This window comes from Camelus dromedarius, chromosome 27 (assembly GCF_036321535.1).
Source record: "Camelus dromedarius isolate mCamDro1 chromosome 27, mCamDro1.pat, whole genome shotgun sequence".
Taxonomy (NCBI): Eukaryota; Metazoa; Chordata; class Mammalia; order Artiodactyla; family Camelidae; genus Camelus; species Camelus dromedarius.
This window is the reverse complement of record NC_087462.1, coordinates 5,089,872-5,110,276: the sequence shown is the minus strand read 5'-3', so window position 1 is coordinate 5,110,276 and position 20,405 is coordinate 5,089,872. Positions and strand designations below refer to the sequence as shown.

The 20,405-nt window shown below is 61.6% G+C and overlaps 2 protein-coding genes and 1 long non-coding RNA gene across 5 annotated transcripts in view; 2 read left to right on the top strand and 1 right to left on the bottom strand.

Annotated features, from left to right (window-relative positions):
* Positions 1-2,403: 2,403 nt before the first annotated feature.
* On the top strand, positions 2,404-7,055 carry PRR36 (proline rich 36). The gene is made up of 6 exons (XM_031437114.2): positions 2,404-2,766; positions 3,326-3,600; positions 3,717-3,816; positions 4,050-4,162; positions 4,256-6,139; positions 6,296-7,055. The coding sequence occupies exons 2-6, from the start codon at positions 3,333-3,335 to the stop codon at positions 6,805-6,807; spliced, it is 2,877 nt and encodes a 958-aa protein (XP_031292974.2). The 5' UTR covers positions 2,404-2,766; positions 3,326-3,332; the 3' UTR covers positions 6,808-7,055.
* A 95-nt stretch (positions 7,056-7,150) lies between these two features.
* EVI5L (ecotropic viral integration site 5 like) overlaps positions 7,151-20,405 on the bottom strand; it is a 31,711-nt gene continuing 18,456 nt past the window's right edge. Inside the window, exons 11-20 of one of the 3 annotated variants that reach the window (XM_031437117.2) lie at positions 18,988-19,041; positions 18,057-18,089; positions 16,927-17,067; positions 13,977-14,105; positions 12,396-12,536; positions 12,163-12,318; positions 11,929-12,075; positions 11,750-11,845; positions 11,572-11,667; positions 7,151-7,454 (exon numbers count right to left, since the gene is read on the bottom strand). In XM_031437117.2, coding sequence (XP_031292977.2) covers positions 7,347-7,454; positions 11,572-11,667; positions 11,750-11,845; positions 11,929-12,075; positions 12,163-12,318; positions 12,396-12,536; positions 13,977-14,105; positions 16,927-17,067; positions 18,057-18,089; positions 18,988-19,041 — 1,101 coding nt within the window. In that variant the 3' untranslated portion in view covers positions 7,151-7,346. Of the gene's footprint in view, positions 7,455-9,921; positions 11,413-11,571; positions 11,668-11,749; positions 11,846-11,928; positions 12,076-12,162; positions 12,319-12,395; positions 12,537-13,976; positions 14,106-16,926; positions 17,068-18,056; positions 18,090-18,987; positions 19,042-20,405 lie in introns of those variants that run through there. The other 2 variants (XM_031437115.2, XM_031437116.2) reach the window with 2 other exon arrangements.
* Positions 17,051-18,994, top strand: LOC116148394 (uncharacterized). Its single transcript, XR_004131873.2, has 3 exons — positions 17,051-17,181; positions 17,566-17,637; positions 18,209-18,994. It is a non-coding gene; the product is annotated as an uncharacterized LOC116148394 (long non-coding RNA).

The window sequence follows — 20,405 nt, the reverse complement described above, 5'->3', positions numbered from 1 at the left end:
GGCTAGAGTCCAGTCTGGGAGGCCGGCTTCTCAAAGGGAGGCTGCCTCCCCACCCCCACGATTTCCTCCCCACCCTCAGAGGCCTGGGCTGGGTCTTAGACAAGCCGTTTTTGACCTTGATCTGCTCTGCCTGCAAAACTCAGGGGAGAGGGGACATGGACCAGGTCGGGTGAGTGAGACCCCCTCTCCCAGGGGGAAAAGAAACCCAGGAGTTCACCAGATCAGAGGCAGTCTGAACCTTGAGGGCTGGGACCCCCTGAACTTAGGCTCCTCTGTGAAACCCTGCAATGAGCATGGCCCTTGGAGAAATCCCTGTGGGTTCGACCACAGGCAGCCCAAAGATAAACCTTCATTGTGTGGACAAGATAAGCAGAACCACCTTCTCTCTCAAAGCGTCTGCTCTAGTTGGGAGTGTGTGCGCGTCCTCAGGAGACAGATGGTAAGAATGCAAACAAATGAAGGAACAAGATAGTGTCAGTTTGTGTCAAATGTGACAGTATATAACAAAGTGAGGTGAAATGAAGTGGTAGTAAGGCCCAGGACTTTTTTAGACAAATAGTTTCTTTCTCTTTTTCTAGCCTTGGGAGAAACTCCTTGAGGTCCATACCCTGGGGTTTTGTTTCCAGCTTTATGCTGGGCTGAGTGTCCTGTTACACACCACTTTGTCCACTTGTGCAAGTCTCTGAGGCCACGGGAATCGAAGCCCCATGAGCCCCAGTCACATGTCTCTTCTGCTCCTCACCGTTTCCCCAAGCCCTTGGGTTGGTGCCCGGCACACAGTGGGCATTCAGTCAGTGATGGATGGATGCTTGAGGTGTTGTCTAAGTTTGGGCTCTTCTAGATGCAGACACTGAGGTGAGGAATTGGAGGCAAATAGTTTCTCTAGAAGGTGATCTCAGGAAATATTAATGGTAAGGCAATGGGGAAGAGAAGGAAGCGAGTAAATGTTAATGAGAGTGCATTAATGGGAGTGAATGAGCAGGTTGCCACTGTGGGGGCCTGGGCTCCACTGTGCTGGAGAGCTCTGGGAGATGGAGGACACACCTCCAAGTTGTCCCACTCCAGAGGCGAGGGAGTTGAAGCATTGATGCACCAGCTCCTGTCTGTCATGGCTGAAGGATGCTCTGGAGAAGGGGATGGAGGGAGCATTAACTCCCAGGAACTTCTGACTTTCCCTGCATGTGGGGACTGTAGGTACTCAGGGAATACAGGGGAGGCTATAGGGCACTTGCCACAGGTGTAGACATTTGAGTGCAATGTCTGGGTCATATGACACATGTACAACGCTTTTCAATTGTTCTCCAGAAAGACTGTCCACTTTACATTCCATTGGCAGTTTGTGAGTTTTCCTACATTGGTACTATCCAGGCTTTTAAACAATTGTGGTAAAACACACATGAAACACAGAATTTGCCATCTTAACCATTTTTAGGTGCACATCTCAGTGGCAGTAATACATTCACAGTGTTGTGCAACCATCACCACCATCCATCTCCAGAACTTCTTTCATTTTGCATAACTGAAACTCTGTCCCCACTAAACACAAATTCCCCGTCCCTCTCCCTCGCTCTGACACCCACCATTGGACCATCCATCTTTATGAATTCCAGCCCTCTAGGGACCTCATATAAGTGGAATCACAGTGGCTGCACCATTTTACATTTCCATCAAAAGTACGTTCCAGTTTCTCCACATTCTCACCAACACTTGATATTTAATACCCAATTTTTAAGGTTCTGTGAGCCTAAGGTAGTTATCTGCTGCTGTGTAACAAACTACCCCCAAACCTAGCAGCTTAAGACAACAAGCATTTATTGTCTCACATAGTTTCTGAAGGTCAGGAATCAGAGAGACTACAATGGGTGGTTCAACAGTCCTTCTCCCCCATCAGCCACGTTTTTACACCCCCAGAACCCCCCCCCCCCATAATCTTATCCCCTCTCCAAAGCCCAGCTCTCCCAGAAAGCCTTTGCTGACTTGACTTCATGTGACTTGGGAGGGTGTGGAGAGTGGGGGTGCTCTGCCTTGCAGAAGGCTGGGTCATCTCTCACGATAAGGTGGTCTCTCTCCCTCTCATCCTTCCTTTCTTCCTCTCTTCCCCCAAACCGGGGGTCTACCCCTACATTCCCAGGACTGCATTCTCCCACCACTGTCCGTACCCCAACCAGGTAGGGGGTTTCCGGGGGTCTGTGAAAAGCTTTTAGGTTTTAGGTTTTAGTTCTCCCCTCCGAGAACTCTGAGGGGGTCCGCCTCCGCGGTCGCAAAGGCAAGGACAGGGCCAAGGACACCGACCGGCCAGATTGGTTGATTGGGCACAAGACGCGATGGTCCAGCCCCCTGGTTGCCAAGGCTCAGCCTATCTGCGTCCAGGCGGGTCTTGGTCGCCAGGTGGTTGGGGTGGGGGCCCCGGCAGGTGTGGGTCTGTGGCAGGAGGTGGGGAGGAAGGTTAGGCCAGGTCGGGGACCTCAAGGGATTTCCCCTAAAGCTCCTCTGTTTGGGTGCCTGGGGTCCTTAGGCGCAGCCTCAGAGAAGCCACCCCTCCCTCCTACGCGCGCTCCCCTCTACTCGGCGCGCTCCCGCCTCCGCCTCCCGGGTCTGCATCCAGCGCGTTCCCTTCTCCCTTGCCCGCAGCCGAGGGGCGGGCCCGCTTCCCCGCGCCGCCGCCCACTTCCCTCGCTTGCCCTTCGCTCGCGGCCCGCCGCTGAGCTCCCACTCGGCCCCACCCCAGGCTACCCAGCGCGGAGCGGCGGGAGGCCGGAGCCCGAGGTGAGCTCGGCGCGAGCAGGTGGACGGGCGGCGCGGCCCAGGGCCCAGCTGGGGGAGGGGACGAGCTCGGGAAGCGGGTCTTTGTCTCCCCGAGTCCGTTCGCGGGCAGCCGGGGCCGCTCCTCCTCCCGGCAGGTGTCTGCATCCCTCAGGGAGGCCCGGGGCGGCGCTGGGGCCTGGCAAGTAGTCCTGGGCGTGCTCTCCCGTCCCTCTCATCTGGAACCTGTGGCAGACCCCTGTCCCCGAGGATGGTGGTCAGGTTCCCCGAGGGGATGAGGGGGTGGATTTCGGATCAGGAAAGGGAGATGAGGCGGGAGAGGGAGGTGGGCTGAGGCAGGCTGGGCCTGGAGGAAGGCGGTGAGAGCAGGACTTGGGGACAGCCGTGAGCAGCTGCGATGGTGAGCCGTGGGTGGGTGGGAAGGAAGTGGACAGAGGCAGAGGTTTGGGCGCTCATGGGTGGCGACCCTGGGGAAGGAGCCGAGAGGTGCCAGGACCCAGGTCCCTGCAGGCAATGCAGAGGTCCAGGACCTCGGATGCTGATCAGTCTGTCTCCTCATCAGGTGCGGGATGGACAAGAGGGACAAGACCAGGGCAGGGGCAGCCGGCCGGACCCCCGCTTCTCGCTCTCCCAGCCTTCAGACCCCCCGGCCCCCAGGGTCTCCAAGGCCCCCTCCCCCAGTAACCAGCGCGGCTCTCCGAGTTCTGGGAGCAGCGGGAGCTGCAGGGCGAGGGCCCCTGGCAGAGCGAGCCGGGGACAGCCGGGGAGCAGCTCTCCCGGAGGCTACTCCCCGGGTGGGATCTACGCGGAGTGCTGGGACAGGCCCCCGGAGCCCAGGTACCCTAGCCTCCTTCCTTGACTCCAACCCCATCTTCTTGCCCCCTTTTGTTCTGAGGCACTAGCCTCCCCTTCCTTTCTTGGACTTCTGCGTTAACTCGGCCTTCTCTCCACAGCCTCCAGGCCCCCAGCGGCTGGGAGAGGGGAACGCACGCCTGCCAAGACCACAGGCCCAGGCTGTATCTCTAGCCCGGGGAGTGCCAGCGGGCCCACCAGGTAACACGCCCTCCTCTACCCCGGTCCCTTAGGCAAAAGTTAGTGTCTCCATCTGGTACTTTTTAATTAAAGTGCATGGGAGCACTTGAACATCACTGGGCTCAAATTGGTGAAAGCTATTATTGGTTGGCCGAGAGGACATCTGCTCCATTTTACAGATAGGGAAGTGTAGACTCGGGAACAAAACAAGGAGCTGGAGCTCTGAGCACAGCCGCCCCCCTCCCTGTTTCCAGGCAAGGCCCTCTTGGGCAGAAGGGGCTTCGGCTCCCATCTGAGGAACCCGTGGCCAGAGGAAAAGCCCCAGAAGCTCCCAGAAGGAGTGCCCTGAGTTCCGGGGCACGGAGAGGTATGTGATCTGGGGATGAAAGGGGTTTCTGGGTTGTGAAAGCGACCAGCCGGTAAGTATCTGTGACTCTTCGGCTTTCTGCTTTGTCCCTAGACTCTTCCGAGTCCACCCCAGGCGCCCCCTCCCCAGCCATCTCCCGTCGGTCACGGGCTGCGGGCACTGAGGTTGGTGTACCTCGGGTAGCTCCGAGTGCCCGGCAGCGGCCCTCGACCGAGGTTTCCAGGAAATCAGTGAGCAGCGCCCCTGAGCGCAGCACAGCAGAGCCGAGCCCTGCCGCCAGGAGGCGACCCAGCGCCGGCGGGGGCCTCCAGAGGCCAACCTCGCGCCTCCTGGGCTCCAGCGGCACCCCTCTTTCCTCCCCATCTCGCTCCGGGGCCTCTTCGGCTGGAACACCCCGGACTCTGGGGCATCCCTCCCAGCCCAAGTCAAAAGGACCGCAGGCTCAGCGTCCCCCGCAGGCCACACCGCCAAGGAAGGGCGCACCTCCTGTGCAGGACCTTTCTCCTCCTTTGGCCACATCTTTTCTACCCTGTCCTACTGCACCGCCTCCCAGTGTCCCAGAGACTCCCTTGAGGGACTCTCTTCCTCCGTCTCCACCGACCACCCCTCCTCCCCAGGCTCTTAGCTGTCCTTTGGCCACGCCCCCTCCATTAGCCCCTCCTTCCCCCTCGGCTCCACTGACTTTGCAGGCCCTCCCCTCTCCGCCGGCCACACCCCCCTTGCAAGCTCCGCCCACACACCTGAATACATCTTTACCCAAGGCATCTGCCTCTTCCTTGGCCATCGCCAATTTTCTGGCTTCAAATTCTCCATCAGTTTCACCCTCTCTGCTGAGTATGTCCCCCACCCAGGCTTCTTTGGCTTTAACCCCTCTTCCGGCTCTCCCTTCTCCCTTGGCCACACATCCTTTGTCGAGCCCTCTACCACCAGCCACTGCCCCTCTACAAGCCCCTGTTCCTCAAGCAACATCTCTGAGGAACCCGCCCTCTCCCCTAGCCACACGCCCTCTGCAGGCACCCTCCCCTCTGACCACGCCCCCTCCGCCGACCAGTCCTTCCGTGTCTCCACCTTCTCTTCAGGCCACACCCTGTACACTGCCTCCCACAAAGGACCCTCCCCTGGCCTTATCCCCTCTACACGCCTCTCCCTCTCTGACCACACTCTCTCTGCAGGGTTCTCCTTTAGGAGCGCCCTCTCCCTTGGCCACGCCCCCGCTACAGATCCCACCTCCTCTGGACACGCCCCTTCGACTGGCCACTCCTCCTACACAGATACCACCTGGGGCCTCACCACCTCTACAGGCCCCTCCATCCCCACTGGCCGTGCCCCCTCCACACACTCCACCTCTGACCACGCCCCCTCTACCACCCTCTCCCTCTCAGATCCTGCCCACTTTGCAGGCTCCACCTTCTCTGGGCTTGCCCCCTCTGCAGGCCCCTCCCTCTCCCCCTACTTCACCCCTTCTGCAAGACCCTCTCTCTCCCCTGGCCGCATCTCCTCTGCAAGCTCCACCTTCTTTGGCCTCGCCCCCTCTTCAGGCCCCTCCCACTCTTGATTCACTCCCTCTGCAAGACCCTCCTTCTCTGGCCACGCCCCCTCTGCAGGTTCCACCTTCCCTGGCCTTGCCCTCTTTGCAGGCCTCTCCCTCTCCCCCTGCCTCACCCCCTCCGCAGGCCCCACGCCGACCCCCGACCCCAGGTCCCGATGCCCCAATCCCGGGCCCAAGGCTGACCCTGGCGCTGGCCCCCGGCCCGCCGCCGCCGCCTTCGCGCAGCCCGTCCAGTACGCTAAGCGGCCCGGACCTCGCGGGCCACAGCAGCAGCGCCACGAGCACGCCCGAGGAGCTGCGCGGCTACGACAGCGGGCCCGAGGACGGCGCCCCGGCCTCCCCTCCCGCCGATGCGGAACTCGCCGCCTGCCACCCGGCGGTCTGGATCCGAGGTTCTGCTCCGCCGCTGGCCATCCGCGGCACCCCGGGTAAGTAGCCCTCCAGACGCTGCAGAGCAGTAGGAGGGGCGAGGTCTTGGGAAGGTAGGAAAGCGGGGTCGCAGGCGAGGCTGAGGGAAGGGGCGGAGTCGTGTGGCGGAGGCAGGGCTTCCTGCTCTCTGCCCAGCCTGACGCCTCTCTCCGCAGGAGCGCCCCTGCCTTGGTCTCCTGCTGCCGGGTCTAGCTCTGCTGACGGCCTGTGCACCATTTACGAGGCTGAAGGGCCTGAATCGGCGACCCCCGCCACAGGCGCTCTGGATCCAGGGCCTGGGCCTGGCGCGGGAGGTGGGAAGGCGTCGGCTGGGGCTGGAGCTGGAGCAGCCTCGCGGGGCGCGAAGCCGGCGCGCCTGGGCGAGTTGCCGCTGGGGGCGCTGCAGGCGAGTGTAGTGCAGCACTTGCTGAGCCGGACGCTGCTGCTAGCTGCCGCAGAGGGTGCCGCGGGCGGCAGCAGCGGTGGCCCAGGGGGTGCGGGGGGTGGCGGCAGCACGGGGGGCGCCCGCACTGCGCTCAGCGACGCCGAACTAGGCCGCTGGGCCGAACTATTGTCTCCCCTGGACGAGTCCCGCGCCAGCATCACGTCGGTCACCAGCTTCTCCCCAGACGACGTGGCCTCTCCGCAGGGTGACTGGACTGTGGTAGAGGTGGAGACCTTCCACTGAGCCAGACCCTCAGGTTACACCTCTTTGTCTTAGATCTCTCCCTCTCCTCTCTTGGAGTCCCCCTCCCAGTGGATTGGTCTCAGCCCGCTAGAGCCCTAGAATTTTGGTCCACCCTTGCGACTCACCCACATCTTTGGCCAAAAGCCCTCCCCTCAAGCCCTGCCCCTCCCTCGGCCTAGGCCCTACGGGTGTCCAGTGTTTTGTCTACCACGCGCAGCCCTAGTTTCCAATAAAGCTGGAAAACTGAAGCCTGTGCACTTTCGCCTTCGCAGTCGCAGACTGAGGAAGCCCTGTTGGAGCTGACGGCGGGGCTGTGCAGGGCTGGGCCAGGCTGTGCTGGCAGCTGTTCGCGAGCAGGTTGTAGCTCTGGTTGAAGGCCTTCCGTGCACTCCGCAGCCGTGGGTCTTTTCCACTAAGGACAGGGGTGCGCGAGGAGGGGCTGGGGTGCGACTGGACGATGCTGAGTCCCGGCCCAGTGAGGCGCACCCACCCGCATGCGGGAACGTAGGCTTTTTCATGCCCGGCTTCTGATGGAAATGTTAGGTGCAGGAGGGGCCCAGGTGGTGCTGCGCGACCAAGTGGATGAGCTGGGGCGTGGCCAGATGACCAAGCTCTCTTCCCACGCCAGGCCAGGGGAGCCGGCACTCCTGGGGGTAGGGGAAGACACGTGGGAAAGGTTTTCTTGAATCCCAGGAGAGGGTGAGGGGGCCCCTTCCTGAGGTCCTTCCTTACAGTGTGCACCCCCTTACTTTGCATGCCCTGGGGTATGGGAAGGAGATAGGGGTGGCCTGACATTGATGGCAATCTCAGGTCCCTCCAGAGCCTCCAACCAGGGTGCACTGCCTTCTGCTTGCCAAGGAGGCTGCAATGCAAAGGGCAGGCCTGCAGGTGGGTCCAGAGCTCATAAAGAGGATTCCCTGCCTTCTAGGCAGACTCACTAGGAGGGGCCTGCTGGAAGGAGCAAACTCTCCCAAGGCTGGGTGGGAGATCGGGCAGTCCTCCCCTTGTCCACTCCTCTCCAGGTGCCCTCACCATGCCCCCCTGTGCCTCCCAACCTTGGGCTTCATCCTTCACCCCAACCTAGGGTGTCCTCCCCAAACCCCTCCTGCCAGGCATCCTTGCCTCTGCCCCAGAGTCAAGGGTCCTCACCAGAGCCAACCCATGTCTTCACTTGCCTCCCCCAGTCTGAATTCCTTCCCTTCCTCCCACAGTTCTGTCCCCCTGATCCTGGATCCCTCAAACCCCAGCCCTGGGCCCTCCTTCTTCCCAAGTGCCCCTGTGAGAAACACCCCTCGCCCTGGGTCTTCCCTCCCTGAAGGTGTCCTGCTTCACACCAAGAACGATGAAGGCCTAAGGGGAACCACAATCCTCGGGCAGGTAGGACAGAGCAGAACCCTGTGTCAGGCCCTTAGCCCTGTCTCTGCCCCTAGACCCAGTCCCTGCAGTCCGTCCTGTAGGCGGGTTCCTGTCAGACACAAGTCGCTAAGTCCTGCCTGTTCACACCCAAGAAGTGCTGCTTCCCAATCTAGGGTCCGAAAAGAAATCGGCCCTGTCCCACTGGGACACCCCTGGGAGCCAAGTAGTGGCAAATTAGAGGTTTCCTTTCTAAGCTGGACCCCAGTGAGGAACCCAAGCGTCCTTGTTTCTAGAAGCTGAGACAAGCCCGAGGGTAGGGGGCTGACCCCTGACATGCTGGGCAGCCAGGACTCCAAGGCCAGCCCCTGAGAGAGAGCAGGGCAGAACCTCAGTTTCCCCGAGGCCCTGCCCATCCTGGGAGCCAGCCGGGTGTAGTTAGCCCATGGGAGCAGGAGAGGCAGACAGCAGCTATCAGGGCTCAGTGTTAAACCGGTGTGAGGTGTTAAGTCTGTGTGAGGGGAGTAGTGCATGGACCCCCAGGAGCCGCTGTGTGACAGAACACTAGGTGGGACTCGGCTGTCTTGGTGTATAACCAGTGTCATCCTCTGCTGCTCGGCAAGTATCAGGCATCAGAGTTGGTCCCACACTGGGTGTAGAGGGCAGGGCCTGGCTGGCATCTGGATGGGCCCAATTAATGTCTCCCCCTGAGAAGACCTTCCTTTGTCATCCCTGGCTCTATCCCCCTGCACTGGCTGGGACTCTGCCTCAGCTCCATGGGGAACCCCATGCAGGACACTGCCTCTCTAGGTCTTCTTCCCCCAGGGGAGCCCCCACTCACTGTCCCCGCGATCTGGTTCAGTTTTGTCTCTGCACTGACCCCCAACACTTCAGTCCATCTGATGGTGTCCCTGTCACCTAAGCCCTCCATGGCTCCCCAGTGCCCTCAGTTCAAAGTGGAAAGTTTCTCCTGACTAGAGAAGCCCCTTCCTGGTCTGGCCGTGCCCACACTCTCCTGTTCCTTCTTCACAGACATCAAGTGCCTCTTGCTGGTCCCTGCCATGTCTCTTCTTTATGCTTTTGCTCTGGGAAATGGGTCCCCCACCACCTCCTCCAGGAAGCCTTCCCTGATCTTCCTATACATTCGCCTATTGGGCACTTGCCACACTTGCACCCAGGCTGAGCCCCCCTAGTGTCTCTCTTCCCCACTCTGCTTGGGACCCCTCAGAGCCAGGCAAGGAGCAGAGCACCCCAAAGGCCCCAGGAAGCGTGTGCTAAATGAAACTAGACCATGAATCTTCCTGAAGCCCCAAGACCCCTCATTCTTCCTGGTCTCTCAGGGGGAGGTCCCAGCTGAGTTGCTCAGGTAGGAAATCCTGCCTCCCTGCTCCCTGTCCTCACCATCGCCAGAGCCACCCTTCGGAAAATGCCATGCTCTAAGGCTCTGTCTATAAGTCTGACATCCTAGGTCCTCGGTGGCTTCCTCCAATACTGTCTCTTCCAACCCTCACATTTGGGCTCACGTGGAGCCCGGGAATGTCCTTTCCTCTCCCATGCTGCACCCCCACCTGGGCAGCCTCTTTGGTCCCCCTACTGGCCTGCTATGACCTCTACCCCTGATACTCTTAGGCTGCGGGAGGCTCCCAAGGGCAAGGACAGCCTGCTGTCCTCCCCACTGCTTCACCGGATGAGGGGCTGGGGACCCATGCTGCTGGACCCACCCCCACCCCCAGGCCTGCCCCTCTCAGTGTCCCTTGTCCATGACTGTGTAAATACACTTTATTTTCCATCTTTCCCGCCTGGGCGACATGTGGAGTGTGAACAGGCAGTGTGCAAAATGATGGTGGGCAGTGTGGGGGGCACGTGGGAGAGCCCCTTGGATGCCCACCCTGGTCCCCAGGCTTTGTAACACTGAGGAGTGGGCAACCAGGAAGGGGGGACTGAGCATGGATCCCCACCCCAGGAAGCGCCAGGGATTCTGCTTGTGATGCTGCTCTAGGCTCTGGGAGCACCGAGAGGGTCATCCCGAGGGTCATGAGGCCCCAGGGGATCAGGTTCTGGGGGCATCGTTGGACTTTGGCACCGTTCTTGGTTCTGACTCAGCAGAGACCACGGGACCACCATGAGCAGGCATGGAGAGGCAACTCTGCTGAGAGACCTCCTCCCCTGGGACCAGGCCCTGGCCGGAGGGTGGGGCTGGGGACAGGGAAGGAAGGGAAGTGGAGGCTGGGGACCCCCTGGAGAACAGGCTAGCCTGGGTGGGAGAGCCCATCCATCACTGGCCAAGATGGGGTGAAGATGTGGGGCATGGCAGGGGTGGGGGTGTAGCTTCATTTCCTTACAGCTGCTCTGGCCCCCAAGAAGCAGGGGCAGACACTTCCCTGGCCCTTGCTGGTTCCGGTTGGCCACTCACCACCCCCATCTGGCCCTGCACACAGCAGGGGGGACTTTGGTTTCTGCTGCAGGGGCCACAATGCCTGCACCAGGCAGGAAAGCCCAGCCTGGCCATCTGTCCCCAGAGGCCAAGGGTTCCCAGGGCCAAGGTGGGGTGGTAACGTCCAGTCTAGAGCTGCCCCTTCTTCCTCAGACCTCCTCTAGCTCCTGGGCCCTTCCCAGCAGGGCGGTCCTTGTCCCAGAAGAAGGCTTGCTAGGAGAGGGGATCTTCCTGCTCGTCCAGTCCTGGGACCCCTGGGTCCTCCCCTGCCCTGGCTGTTAAGAGGGGCAGACGCTCCAGGTAACTGGGCCCAGAGGGGTATGGACCAAGATGGGTAAACACTGCTGAGGAGGGTGGCCTGGCCGGGGACTCTGAGGATCCTCAGACTCCGGCTCAACCCTCCGCGCCCTGCCGCGCTGGGCCTGGCCCTCGGGGTGGGCGGAACCACCGAGGGCATGGAGTTTGTTAAGTGCGGGCGGGCGGCCCGCGAAGAAGGAGCGGGCGGCGGCCCCCTGGCTCCGAGCACGCGGGGCACGGCCTCAGTTGTCCAGGCCCTGGCAATAGGGCGCGGCCAGCTCATCAGCGTCGCTGTCTGAGCTGCCCTCACTGTCCTTGGCCGGCCGCTCCAGACGGCGGAAGAAGCGTGCGTCGCGCGGGGACAGCGGGTAGAGCGCGTCCTGCAGCGCCGCGCCCACGCCCACGCCCAGCAGCTCCTCGTCGGACGACGGCAGCGAGTCCTCATCCAGATGCCGCGCCAGGCCGAGCCCGTCGAAGGCCAGCGGGTCCTCGAAGGGCGGCGGGCCCTTCAGCAGCCGCACCTGGGGCGGGGGACCCGCGCGCTGGAAGCGTGGACTTACGTCCCACAGACGGAGTCCGGCCTCCGGGCACCCGCCTCCCGCTCCCCGAGGCGCCGACGCCCGGCCCTGTCAACGTCAACGGCGAGGATGCCAGGGCCCTTAGGCCCCTCCCGCGCTCACCTCGGCCTTCAGCTCCTCGATCTGATCCTTGAGCTCTCGGATGTACTGCGACGAGTCCGAGTGGTTCAGCTGGCCCTGGATGCGGCCCTCCTCCCTCTGCGGGCAGGCCGGGTCACGGGGCATCAGCGCAGGGCCCCGCCCCGGGCCCGGCCCGGCCCGGCCCGACCCCGGTGCTCACCTGGATCTCCAGCTCCGCGATTCGCTGCCGCATCTCGGCCACCGCCGCCATGCTGTCCGCCTCCCGCAGGCGCACGGCCATCACCTCCTCTTTGCTCTGGGGACAAGGGGGACAAGGCAAATCAAGGGGCGCGGCGGGCGGGGGCCGGGGCGGGGCCGCGGGCGGGGGGCAGGGGGCACCTTGCACTCGGCCTCCGCCTGTTTGCGGCGGCTTTCGCTGAGCTGCGTCTGCAGCCCCTTGTTCTGCGCCGCCAGGTACTGGAGCTTCTCCTGCAGCGCCGCTCGCTCGGCCTCCACGCGGTTCAGCAGGTTGCGGTGGATGTGGTCCTGAGGGCGGACAGGCGTGGGTCACGGCCTAGCCGAGGGGCCTGCCCCGGACGCCGAGTCCCCTCCCTGAGACAGGCCGCGGCCCACCTGAGTCTCGAGTTCCACCACGCGCTGCCGCAGCTCGCGGCCCTCGGCCAGAGCCTGGGCCTCGCGCAGCCGCACGCTCATCAGCTCGTCCTGCAGCTCGCCCAGGACCAGCTTCCGCGGGGACTCCTTCCAGCGGCCGCCGCGGGACAGATGGGCCTGCGCGGGGAGGTGGGCGGTCAGCCCCGGCTCCGGAGCCCCGAGGCCGCTTCGTGAGCGCCGGGCGAGGCCCTCACCTGCCAGGTGTCCGAGAGCTCCTGCAGTTGCAGCTTCAGTTCCCGCGCCGAGGCCACGGCCTCGCCCTCCCGTACCTTGAGCGCCTTCAGCTCCTCCTGTAGCCTCGCCACGTTGTTCTCGTCCGGCAGCGAGCTGTTCCTCTGCGGGGAGAGGAGCGGTCAGAGCTCAGCCGAGGTGTGCAGCCACCCGGCCCTTCCTGCAGGACCCATGCCCTGGCCCCCTTTTCCTCTGAGCCCTGCTTTGGGTCTCCAGGCTAGAGGATGCAACCTGGACCCCAGGATGCTCTGGGGGAACTTGGACCAGGCCCAAGAGGAGCAGACTCCGCCTATGCTGCCCCAGCCAAAGAGCCTGGCCTGTAAAATGGGTGTATTAACAGCACCTACTCTGGCAGGGCTGGCCTAGGGCGACATCTAAAACGTGGTACTGCTAATAACAACTAGGCAGGCTGGGTGAGGGCAGGTGCTACCCACCTGGGCATCTGAGATCACCCCCTCTGGGCCCAGACCCTCCCCAGAAGGAGCTGAGAAGACTAGATTTTGGCACCCATCTTCTTGGGGACGGACTGAGGGCTGGACTGGGCCCTGTCCTGGCCTCCCAAGAGCTCAGTGATGACAGATTTGTGCTACAGCCCCTTGGACCAAAAGCCAGCTCACTGCCCGAGGTTCTCGCTGACCTTTGTTTAGGTCTGGGAGTCGGGGAGGGTGGCAGATCTCCTGGGCTCACATTTCCCTCTGATGTGGAGGGAGGTGGGAGGGATGCCCAGCTCTGGGCGGGCTGACTGATGGGGATGGAGAGGCCGATGGCCCCACACAAGGCCACGGCAGAGACACCCAACTAGGGAGGGTACCCAAAATAGTGCAGCTTGGAGGTGGAGGGGCATGGCTTCTGCCCATGTGTGAGTGGGTCCTGCTGCCCTCTAGTGGCTGAGGCATCTCCCTTCTCCTGGAGGATCCATGGGAGTTCAGTCAATAGCAAGTCAGTGTGGAAGCAGCTGGGGAGGGACCAGGAGGCCTGGTGCCCCCTGCAGGGCTGCAGGTGGGAGAGGGGGGCCCCTAGTCGGCCCCCTAGGTGGTGTCTCCTCCAGGAGGGGGAGCAGCCCTGATGGGCTTGGGCCTCCGCCTTCCCTCCCCGTCTCTCCATCCGGGAACCTAGGGCCTGAGGGAGACACAACAGGTAGGATGGGCGATCCAGGAAGTCCATGAGGCCACCATGCTGCTGGCCCTGTGCCTGGTACATGAGGGCGAGTGTGCCCCTTGTGGAGTCGTGCTGCTTTGTGTGTGTGTGTGTGTGTTAGTATACCTCCAGGGCTTGAGAGGGTCTGGGGGTGAGGGGCCCAACTTCCCATCTGCCCAGACCCTGGTAAGGAGACCACAGTGGAGGAGGCAGGGGACAAGTGGGCCAGGGAGGTGCCCTGGGTTCCTCGGGGGCTGCCAGGGCAGGGGATCTGACTCCCGGACCTGTCCTGCTGGCCCCCCTGGCCGCCCCTTCTCAGCGAGGGCCTGCTCATGCACCGGCCAAAGCACGTGTGGTACCCTCGCCTTCCTTTCCCCAGAGTTCCCCCCACACCCGCCCAGTCGCACCTTCTCCATGTCTAGAACCTTATCCTGCATCTCCCGCAGGGCGCCCAGAGTCTCCGTCTCCCGCAGCCGTGACTGCTCCAGCTCAGTCTCCAGGTGGGCCACAAAGTCCTCGGTGAGGCGTGGGTTATCCTGGGGGCAGGCAGAGGGCTGGGCTAGGCCCCAGGCTGCAGCGGGAGGTGGGCAGCCTTCCTGCCAGCCGCTGTGGTCCCCAGCCATGCCCCACCCCCTCCACCTCCAGGACCCCTGGGTGGAGAGAGGGTGAGGAGAAACCCTGGATCTGCTTCCGGGGCCTTCTGCCCTCTTGGAGGAGCTGATCTTGACAGGGGCCCTGATGTTCTGTGCCTAGGGGTCCTGGCACTCGTGCAGTCATCCGGGCCCAGCTTCCCTTCCGGGAACACCACACAGCGGGGACCTTCCATGGCCTCAGGATGCCCCCTGAGGGACACCAATGACTGGTTCCCAGGATCGTTGCAGGGAGGGTGGAAGAGCTCTCTGGGGGGCCCCTTCCTGCTGTGCGGTCCTGGCCTAACCACAGGGTGGGGGTTGTGTGGAGGTAGGGCTCAGGGCTCTGGCCCTCCTGCCCCTCTCTCTTTATCGGCCCCATCCTTTCCACCCCCTCACCCCCCACTGCCCACCACATCTCACAATGGTCGAGGATGGGGAAAGAGTTTGCCAAAACCACTTTCAGTGCCGGGGCTTCTCAGAAGTACCCTAGGGGGCCGCAGGGGTGATGGGTGCCACCTGGGTCCAATGAAGAAGACCTAGCTAGTGGGAGAGGGAAGCCCCTAGGGCTAAGCTGGGTCCGCATTTTGCTGCCCTGGTGGCTTGGCAGGACAGTTCTCAGGGAGGTTGTCCCAGCCATCCCCTCCCCCGGCTGCCACCCCCTTCCCCACTGGCCTCCTGCCTAACCGCCCAGGTCTGCTCGCTGCCTGGGACCTCTGTGGGCCTCGAGGCCCATGGCTGCCAGAGGCTCTCCCTGGGCCCAGATGAGATTGGGGCCTCTTCCAAGCTCTGCCAGGCCGCACCTCCTCCAGGGGCCTCTGGAGACAGTGCTTAAGGGCCTCACTGATGTGTACGGCACCACCCTCCTCTGCCTGCAGCGGCCTACTGCTGCACCCATCCCTGCGCCGGGCCCCAAAGGCTGGAGCGCAGAGGTGGCAGGTGAAGTCTCTCGTGCCTGTAAGGGGCCACCGTGCCATGGGTGGCACTAGCCCAGCCTCAGATTTCCCATTGGCCTTGCTGCTTCAGAGCAGGTGGGGCTCCAGCACCGGAAGTCGAGGGGCAGGAGGCGAAGCAGGTGAGAAACGGTGACGTTCTGCCTCCCTGTCCCCAAGAGCAAAGAATCAACTCACGTTCCTCAGTCCAGGCCTAGGTGAGGGGGCCCTCCTCAGCAAATGACCCTTCCTTTTCTCCACCCATTGTTTCTTGAACACCCTATGGTTTCTCCAAATCAGAGACCCCACCTCACTGCCAGGCTCTGCTGGGTTCAGCCCCGGATTGCAGGGCACCAGGGAAGCCTATAGCATCCTCCCCTGCCGCTCCAAGGTGTGTGCTCGGGCATGCATGCTGAGTTTGGGGGCTGCAGCTGCTGGTGGGTCATCACATCAGGAAGGCAGCCTACTGGGTACAGCTGAAGGAACGTTCTGAAGGCCCTCTCTGGGAGAAGTGGACTCTTGACAGTGCTCCAGCCCATGGGCCCTCCCACCACCCATACGGAGCTCATGACCCCACGAAGACTTGGCCAGCCCCCTCCCCTCGTCCTTCCAGCTCAGAAGGCTGGGCACAGACCAGACTCTTTTGAGGGCAAAGTGCTGGGCACTGTAGGAGGGGGGCCTGCTCCCTGATCCCAGCTCCTACCCTGCATGGCTGGCCCCCAGCAAAACCCTGAACCATTTAGAGTCCCCCTGAAAGTTTAGAGCCGCCCTCAAACTGAGTTCCCCTGCCAAGTTTATCATTACTCTCTCTAACCAGAACTTTATTCCGTTTCTTATCCCACCCCTTCCCCCCTCAGGTTGAGGAGTTTCAAAGAAAAGGGGGGATTGAATCTGAGCAGGACCCAGTGGGGCCTCCCCTGAGTTCCACAGAGCAGACTCAAGCAGCAATAGAGTCATAGGACACCAAGTTCCCCCTGAAGGAGTAGACAAAACTATCTGACCCAGATCTTTGAGTCAGTCTGTAGAAACTAAGACCCTTGCTCAGGTGGATGATGGTGACTACATGCTGACCACCAGCACTTAGTCCCCAGACTGGCTGGAACCAGAAGGGTGATGACTGAGATTCCTGAAAGCTCAGCCTGTTACCTCAATGCCAACCAATCAGAAGAAGATCCATGAGCTGATCTCGCAGCCTATGACCCTCTCCCATGAAGCTGCTGAAAAACCCTTGTCTAAAAGCCATGAAGAGTTCAGTTTTTTTGAGCGTGAGCTGCCCGTTTCCCTTGTTTGGTGCCCTGCCATAAACGCTGTACTTTCCTTCACCTGACCCCAGTGTGGGTAGATTGGCCTTGTGCATGTCAGGGGAGTGGACCTGGGTTTCATTTGATAACAGACCAACAGCCCTTCAGATTCTGGGGAGACACCAGGGCTCCTCCAAGGGACCATAGCCCCATCAGTGGAGGGAGAGGTCCCTGCAGGGACAGCCTTGTCCCAGCGGCCCTTGAGGGGCCGGGGAGGCTGACTGCCTTGCTCTCAGTGTGGTAGGCCAGACACCCCACTGGGTGGTGGGAAATAAAAACCACAGGATCCTCTCCTCCCACACCAGTGTGGGGCTGCTTGCTGCGGCGGGGCTGGGGCAGACTGCATTCTGCTCTGGGCTCCCCTGCCCCCAGGAAGGAACAAGATGGCCAGGTGCTGAGGCAGGGGTGATTTGGAGCCAGTTGCTCAAGAGCCCGGCAAGCAGCCTGGTGGGGGCCTGGCCTTGCCCTGGGGGCCCCACCCACCCGGCTGGGTACCTGCTGCTCCTGCAGCTGCCGGATGGTGCTCTGCGCCTTCTGCAGGTCCTCGGCCGCTGAGTTGCACTGCTGCCGCACCACGGCCAGCTCCCGCTTGATGACGTAGTTCTCCTCGGCCTCCTGCGCTCGCGTCACCTGCCCCTGAGCACAGCGAGGACGGGGGTGCCGTGACCCTCTGCTCACACCCCAGGCTCTGCCTTGGGCCCACCTCAGGGGAGGCCCAGAGAGGATGGAGGCGGAGCAGAAGGAAGAGGGGTAAGGCCTCCCACACTCAGAGCCTGGCATGGGGTGCTCCACAGGGCCGGGGGACGTGGGTGGGAGGCAGGCAGGAACAGGACACCAGGAGGAACCTGGAGGGACCCACCCGCCGCGGGGCCCAGGCTCTGGCTCTAAGCCTCTTATTCAGGGCAGATGGCACAGCAGAGGCCGAGCTCTGCTGGTGACCATGGAGGTTGGGGGGTGCAGCCAAGGGACCAGAGGCTCAGGGCTGGCTCCTCAGGGCCAGGCTGGGAGGTGGAATACATCTCTCCCGGGGCCTTCTCCAGCCCCAGACCCTGGGACTTCCAACTGCCTAAGGCTAAGACTTGCCCCCCCCAGCCTCATCCCCTCACCCCACCCAATTTGGGCCCCGCATTCCAGGCTCGGAGCCACCAGGTGGCAGGCAGAAGCTTCCAGATAAAGCCATTCAAGATAAGGCAGCAGCAGAAGCAGGTGAGTGAGAGATGGCAGGCCTTGCAGGTAGGAGCCGAGAAGAGCATAAGGGGCCGGAAGGGGTGCGTGTGTGCACGCGCGCGTCGTGTGCATGGTGCGCGCACGCGTGTGTGTGTGTTGGGGGGAGTCTCAGCCGTGCGCACACCAGGGCCTGTCGCTGATGCACCCTCAGGGTCCTGGAGCCCTCCTGGGTCCCCACCTTTGTCCCCTGGAGGGAGGAAACTCTCTGTGCGTGTGCGCGTTCATACGCCACACGCACACCCCCGCCCCCGAGGGAAGCCTCTGTCTCCCCTGAGAAGCGGTCCCCAGCCGCCCCCATGCGCAGCGCCAGGCCGGCCCCCCTCGCCCCGGCCAGGGGAGAGGCGGCCCGGTGGTTGTGTGCGGACCGGGAAGGAGTGGGAGAGGGAGAGCTACGGTACCTGGATTAACCTATCAGCCAGAGCAGCGCTCTCCTACCCGGCGGAGGGGTTCCGAGCGACAGGGGGAGGAGGCAGAGCGGAAGGCGCGGGGACAGGAAAGGGGGAGAGACAGACAAGAACCACTCGTCACTAATGCAGTGGACTATCTCTAGAAGCGGGGAGAGAGGAGTGAGACCGGAGAACCAGAGAACCAGCAGGAGAGGACCCGGAGGAAGACCAAAGCCAGAGCCAGCTCCGTCCTGAAGAGGGGTCTGTGTGAGCAGGCAGGGCAGTGCCACCCCGCTGCGGGCCACCGGGCTGGGGCCCCGCTGGGAAGAAATGCATTGGCCTCCTTTCCTGGGAGGGTGATGGGGGGACGGAGGTGGCAGCACTGGGCCGGGTGAATGCATTTTAATTGGGAGGCAGAACAAGAATGGAGGCTTTGGGGCAAGAGCAACAAATTCCACCTACTCCCTGTGGTCAGTGGAGGGTCAAGTGTGAGAATGAGGGGTGAGCTGGAAGTGGGCCCCTTCATTTCTATTCCAATCTTTAAAAACAGGTTGGAGGCTAGTGTCGAGGCTATGGGACCCCCTCCATGGTGCTGGTAGCAAGGCCACCCCTTCCTTCTCCACCTTTCTTTGGAGGATGAATTACATTTCCAGGGCACCTACTTCCCGTACCCAGGCAGCCTGGTGTTTGCAGTTAGTGGGGTTATAACTCAACCTTCACCCCCAAGCAAAGTTTCCCCATGGCCCCCAATTTATATGGCTGCCCAAATCAAAGTGGGGCTTGTGGCGGGATTTACACTGGGCTCCTCAGAGCCCGCCAGGTCAGGGCGGGGCCGGCACAGAGACGGGGGAGTGGGGGCAGATGGCTGACTGGCCCTCTTGCTGCTGGGTCCTGCCTGGGGCTCGGAGGGTTCGTGTCACAGTCTGGTGGCCATACCCCTCACCTTCTCCAAGGTCTCAATCCGCTGCTTCAGGAGCCGGTTCTCTGTCCGAAGCCTCTACGGGGTTGTGGGGAGAGGGGAGAGCATGTCAGAGCCAGCCTCCTGCTCCAGTACACAGTGAGGTTTGTCCCCTCAAGGCCAGGCGCCCTCCAGGCAGGAGGCGTCTAAAGTTCTGGGTGAGTGATTGCAGAAGACAGTCAAGGCCAATTCCGTTCAGAGTGGCCCACTAGATTAGATATATTTATGTTTTCAAAACAAACCTTGGTTCATTAAAAAATAATATGATCGCTGTTGTGGATGTGAATGGTGTGCTGGGGGCTGGGTGGTCAGCTCCCGTGCCCCCCTCCGATGTGTCTACCCCAGGGTTAAGCCTGTCAAAGGCCAACCTCACATGACGCCTACCAGGGGGCAAAGGCCCCTGGGTTTGGAGGGAGGCTGCTATCAGATGGCCCCCACCCCTAACTACTTCCCTTTGAGCCCCAGGGTTAAATTCTCAGAGGACAAACTCCTCTCTGAGTCTGAGTCCGGCGGGAGGGAGCCTTGCTGAACAGGCGCGCTCCCGTCAGCTGGACAGCTACATTTCTGCAAGCCACTGAGAGCCAGCTGTACCCAGCAGTTGTCACTCCCCACTCAGGAGTTCTGGAGATGCTCTCCCCTGCTCCCACCCTCCCTCCTGTGCTGGTGGTTCTGGTTAGATATCTGTGGTTTTCGGTTCCCCTGCAGCCTTTTGGGGAGCAGGGGAGGTTGACATATGCCTTGTACCTAGTTTCTACCGAAGTACCCCTTAAGAAGTAGGTACGGAAATTGTTTTCATCAGCAGATTAGTGAGGGGCCTGCTTCCCTGTGGATCACAAAGAACATTGCCTAGTTTCTTCCGGGGAGAAAAAGGTGATGGAAACACCCGGAACATTCCCAGCAAGCAGCTGTGGTCAGAGATAATCGCAGACTTGGTGGATGGTCACTGACTCATGGTGGAGTCAGTGGGAGGGGAAACTTGAGGGAGAGGAAACTAGCTGGAATCAGGCAGTGTTTGGCCTGAGCCTCCCAGCTCACTGGGGTCAGAGCTGTTTCAGGCCCCGGTCTCTGTTCCTCATCGGGACCCAGGACCAGAGTCCTGCCCCCTGCCCCCTGGATTGCCCTGCCCCCTTTCTGGCCTCAGGGCATTGAGGCACAAGCACAGCCATCCTTGGAGGAGCTGGATGTGCCGACCAACAGCTCTCCTGTCTCCTCTCACTCTAAAGGGAAAGTGAGAGCAAGTGAACAAGGACCATGGGGTGGGGGGGCTAATCACATTATTTAAAATACTAATACTAATCACATTATTAAATTTTTTTTTCTTCTGTATCTTTGAGTCTTGACATCCTGCAGCTTTGCTAATCCTGGAGAGACTGCCCCTCCCAGGGTTAGTTAATTCCTAGGGA

Coding starts and splice junctions, on each gene's coding strand:
- PRR36 (XM_031437114.2), top strand. CDS start 3,333: ATGGACAAGAGGGACAAGACCAGGGCAGGGGCAGCCGGCCGGACCCCC. Junction 3,601..3,716: donor GACAGGCCCCCGGAGCCCAG/GTACCCTAGCCT, acceptor TTCTCTCCACAG/CCTCCAGGCCCCCAGCGGCT. Junction 3,817..4,049: donor AGTGCCAGCGGGCCCACCAG/GTAACACGCCCT, acceptor CCCTGTTTCCAG/GCAAGGCCCTCTTGGGCAGA.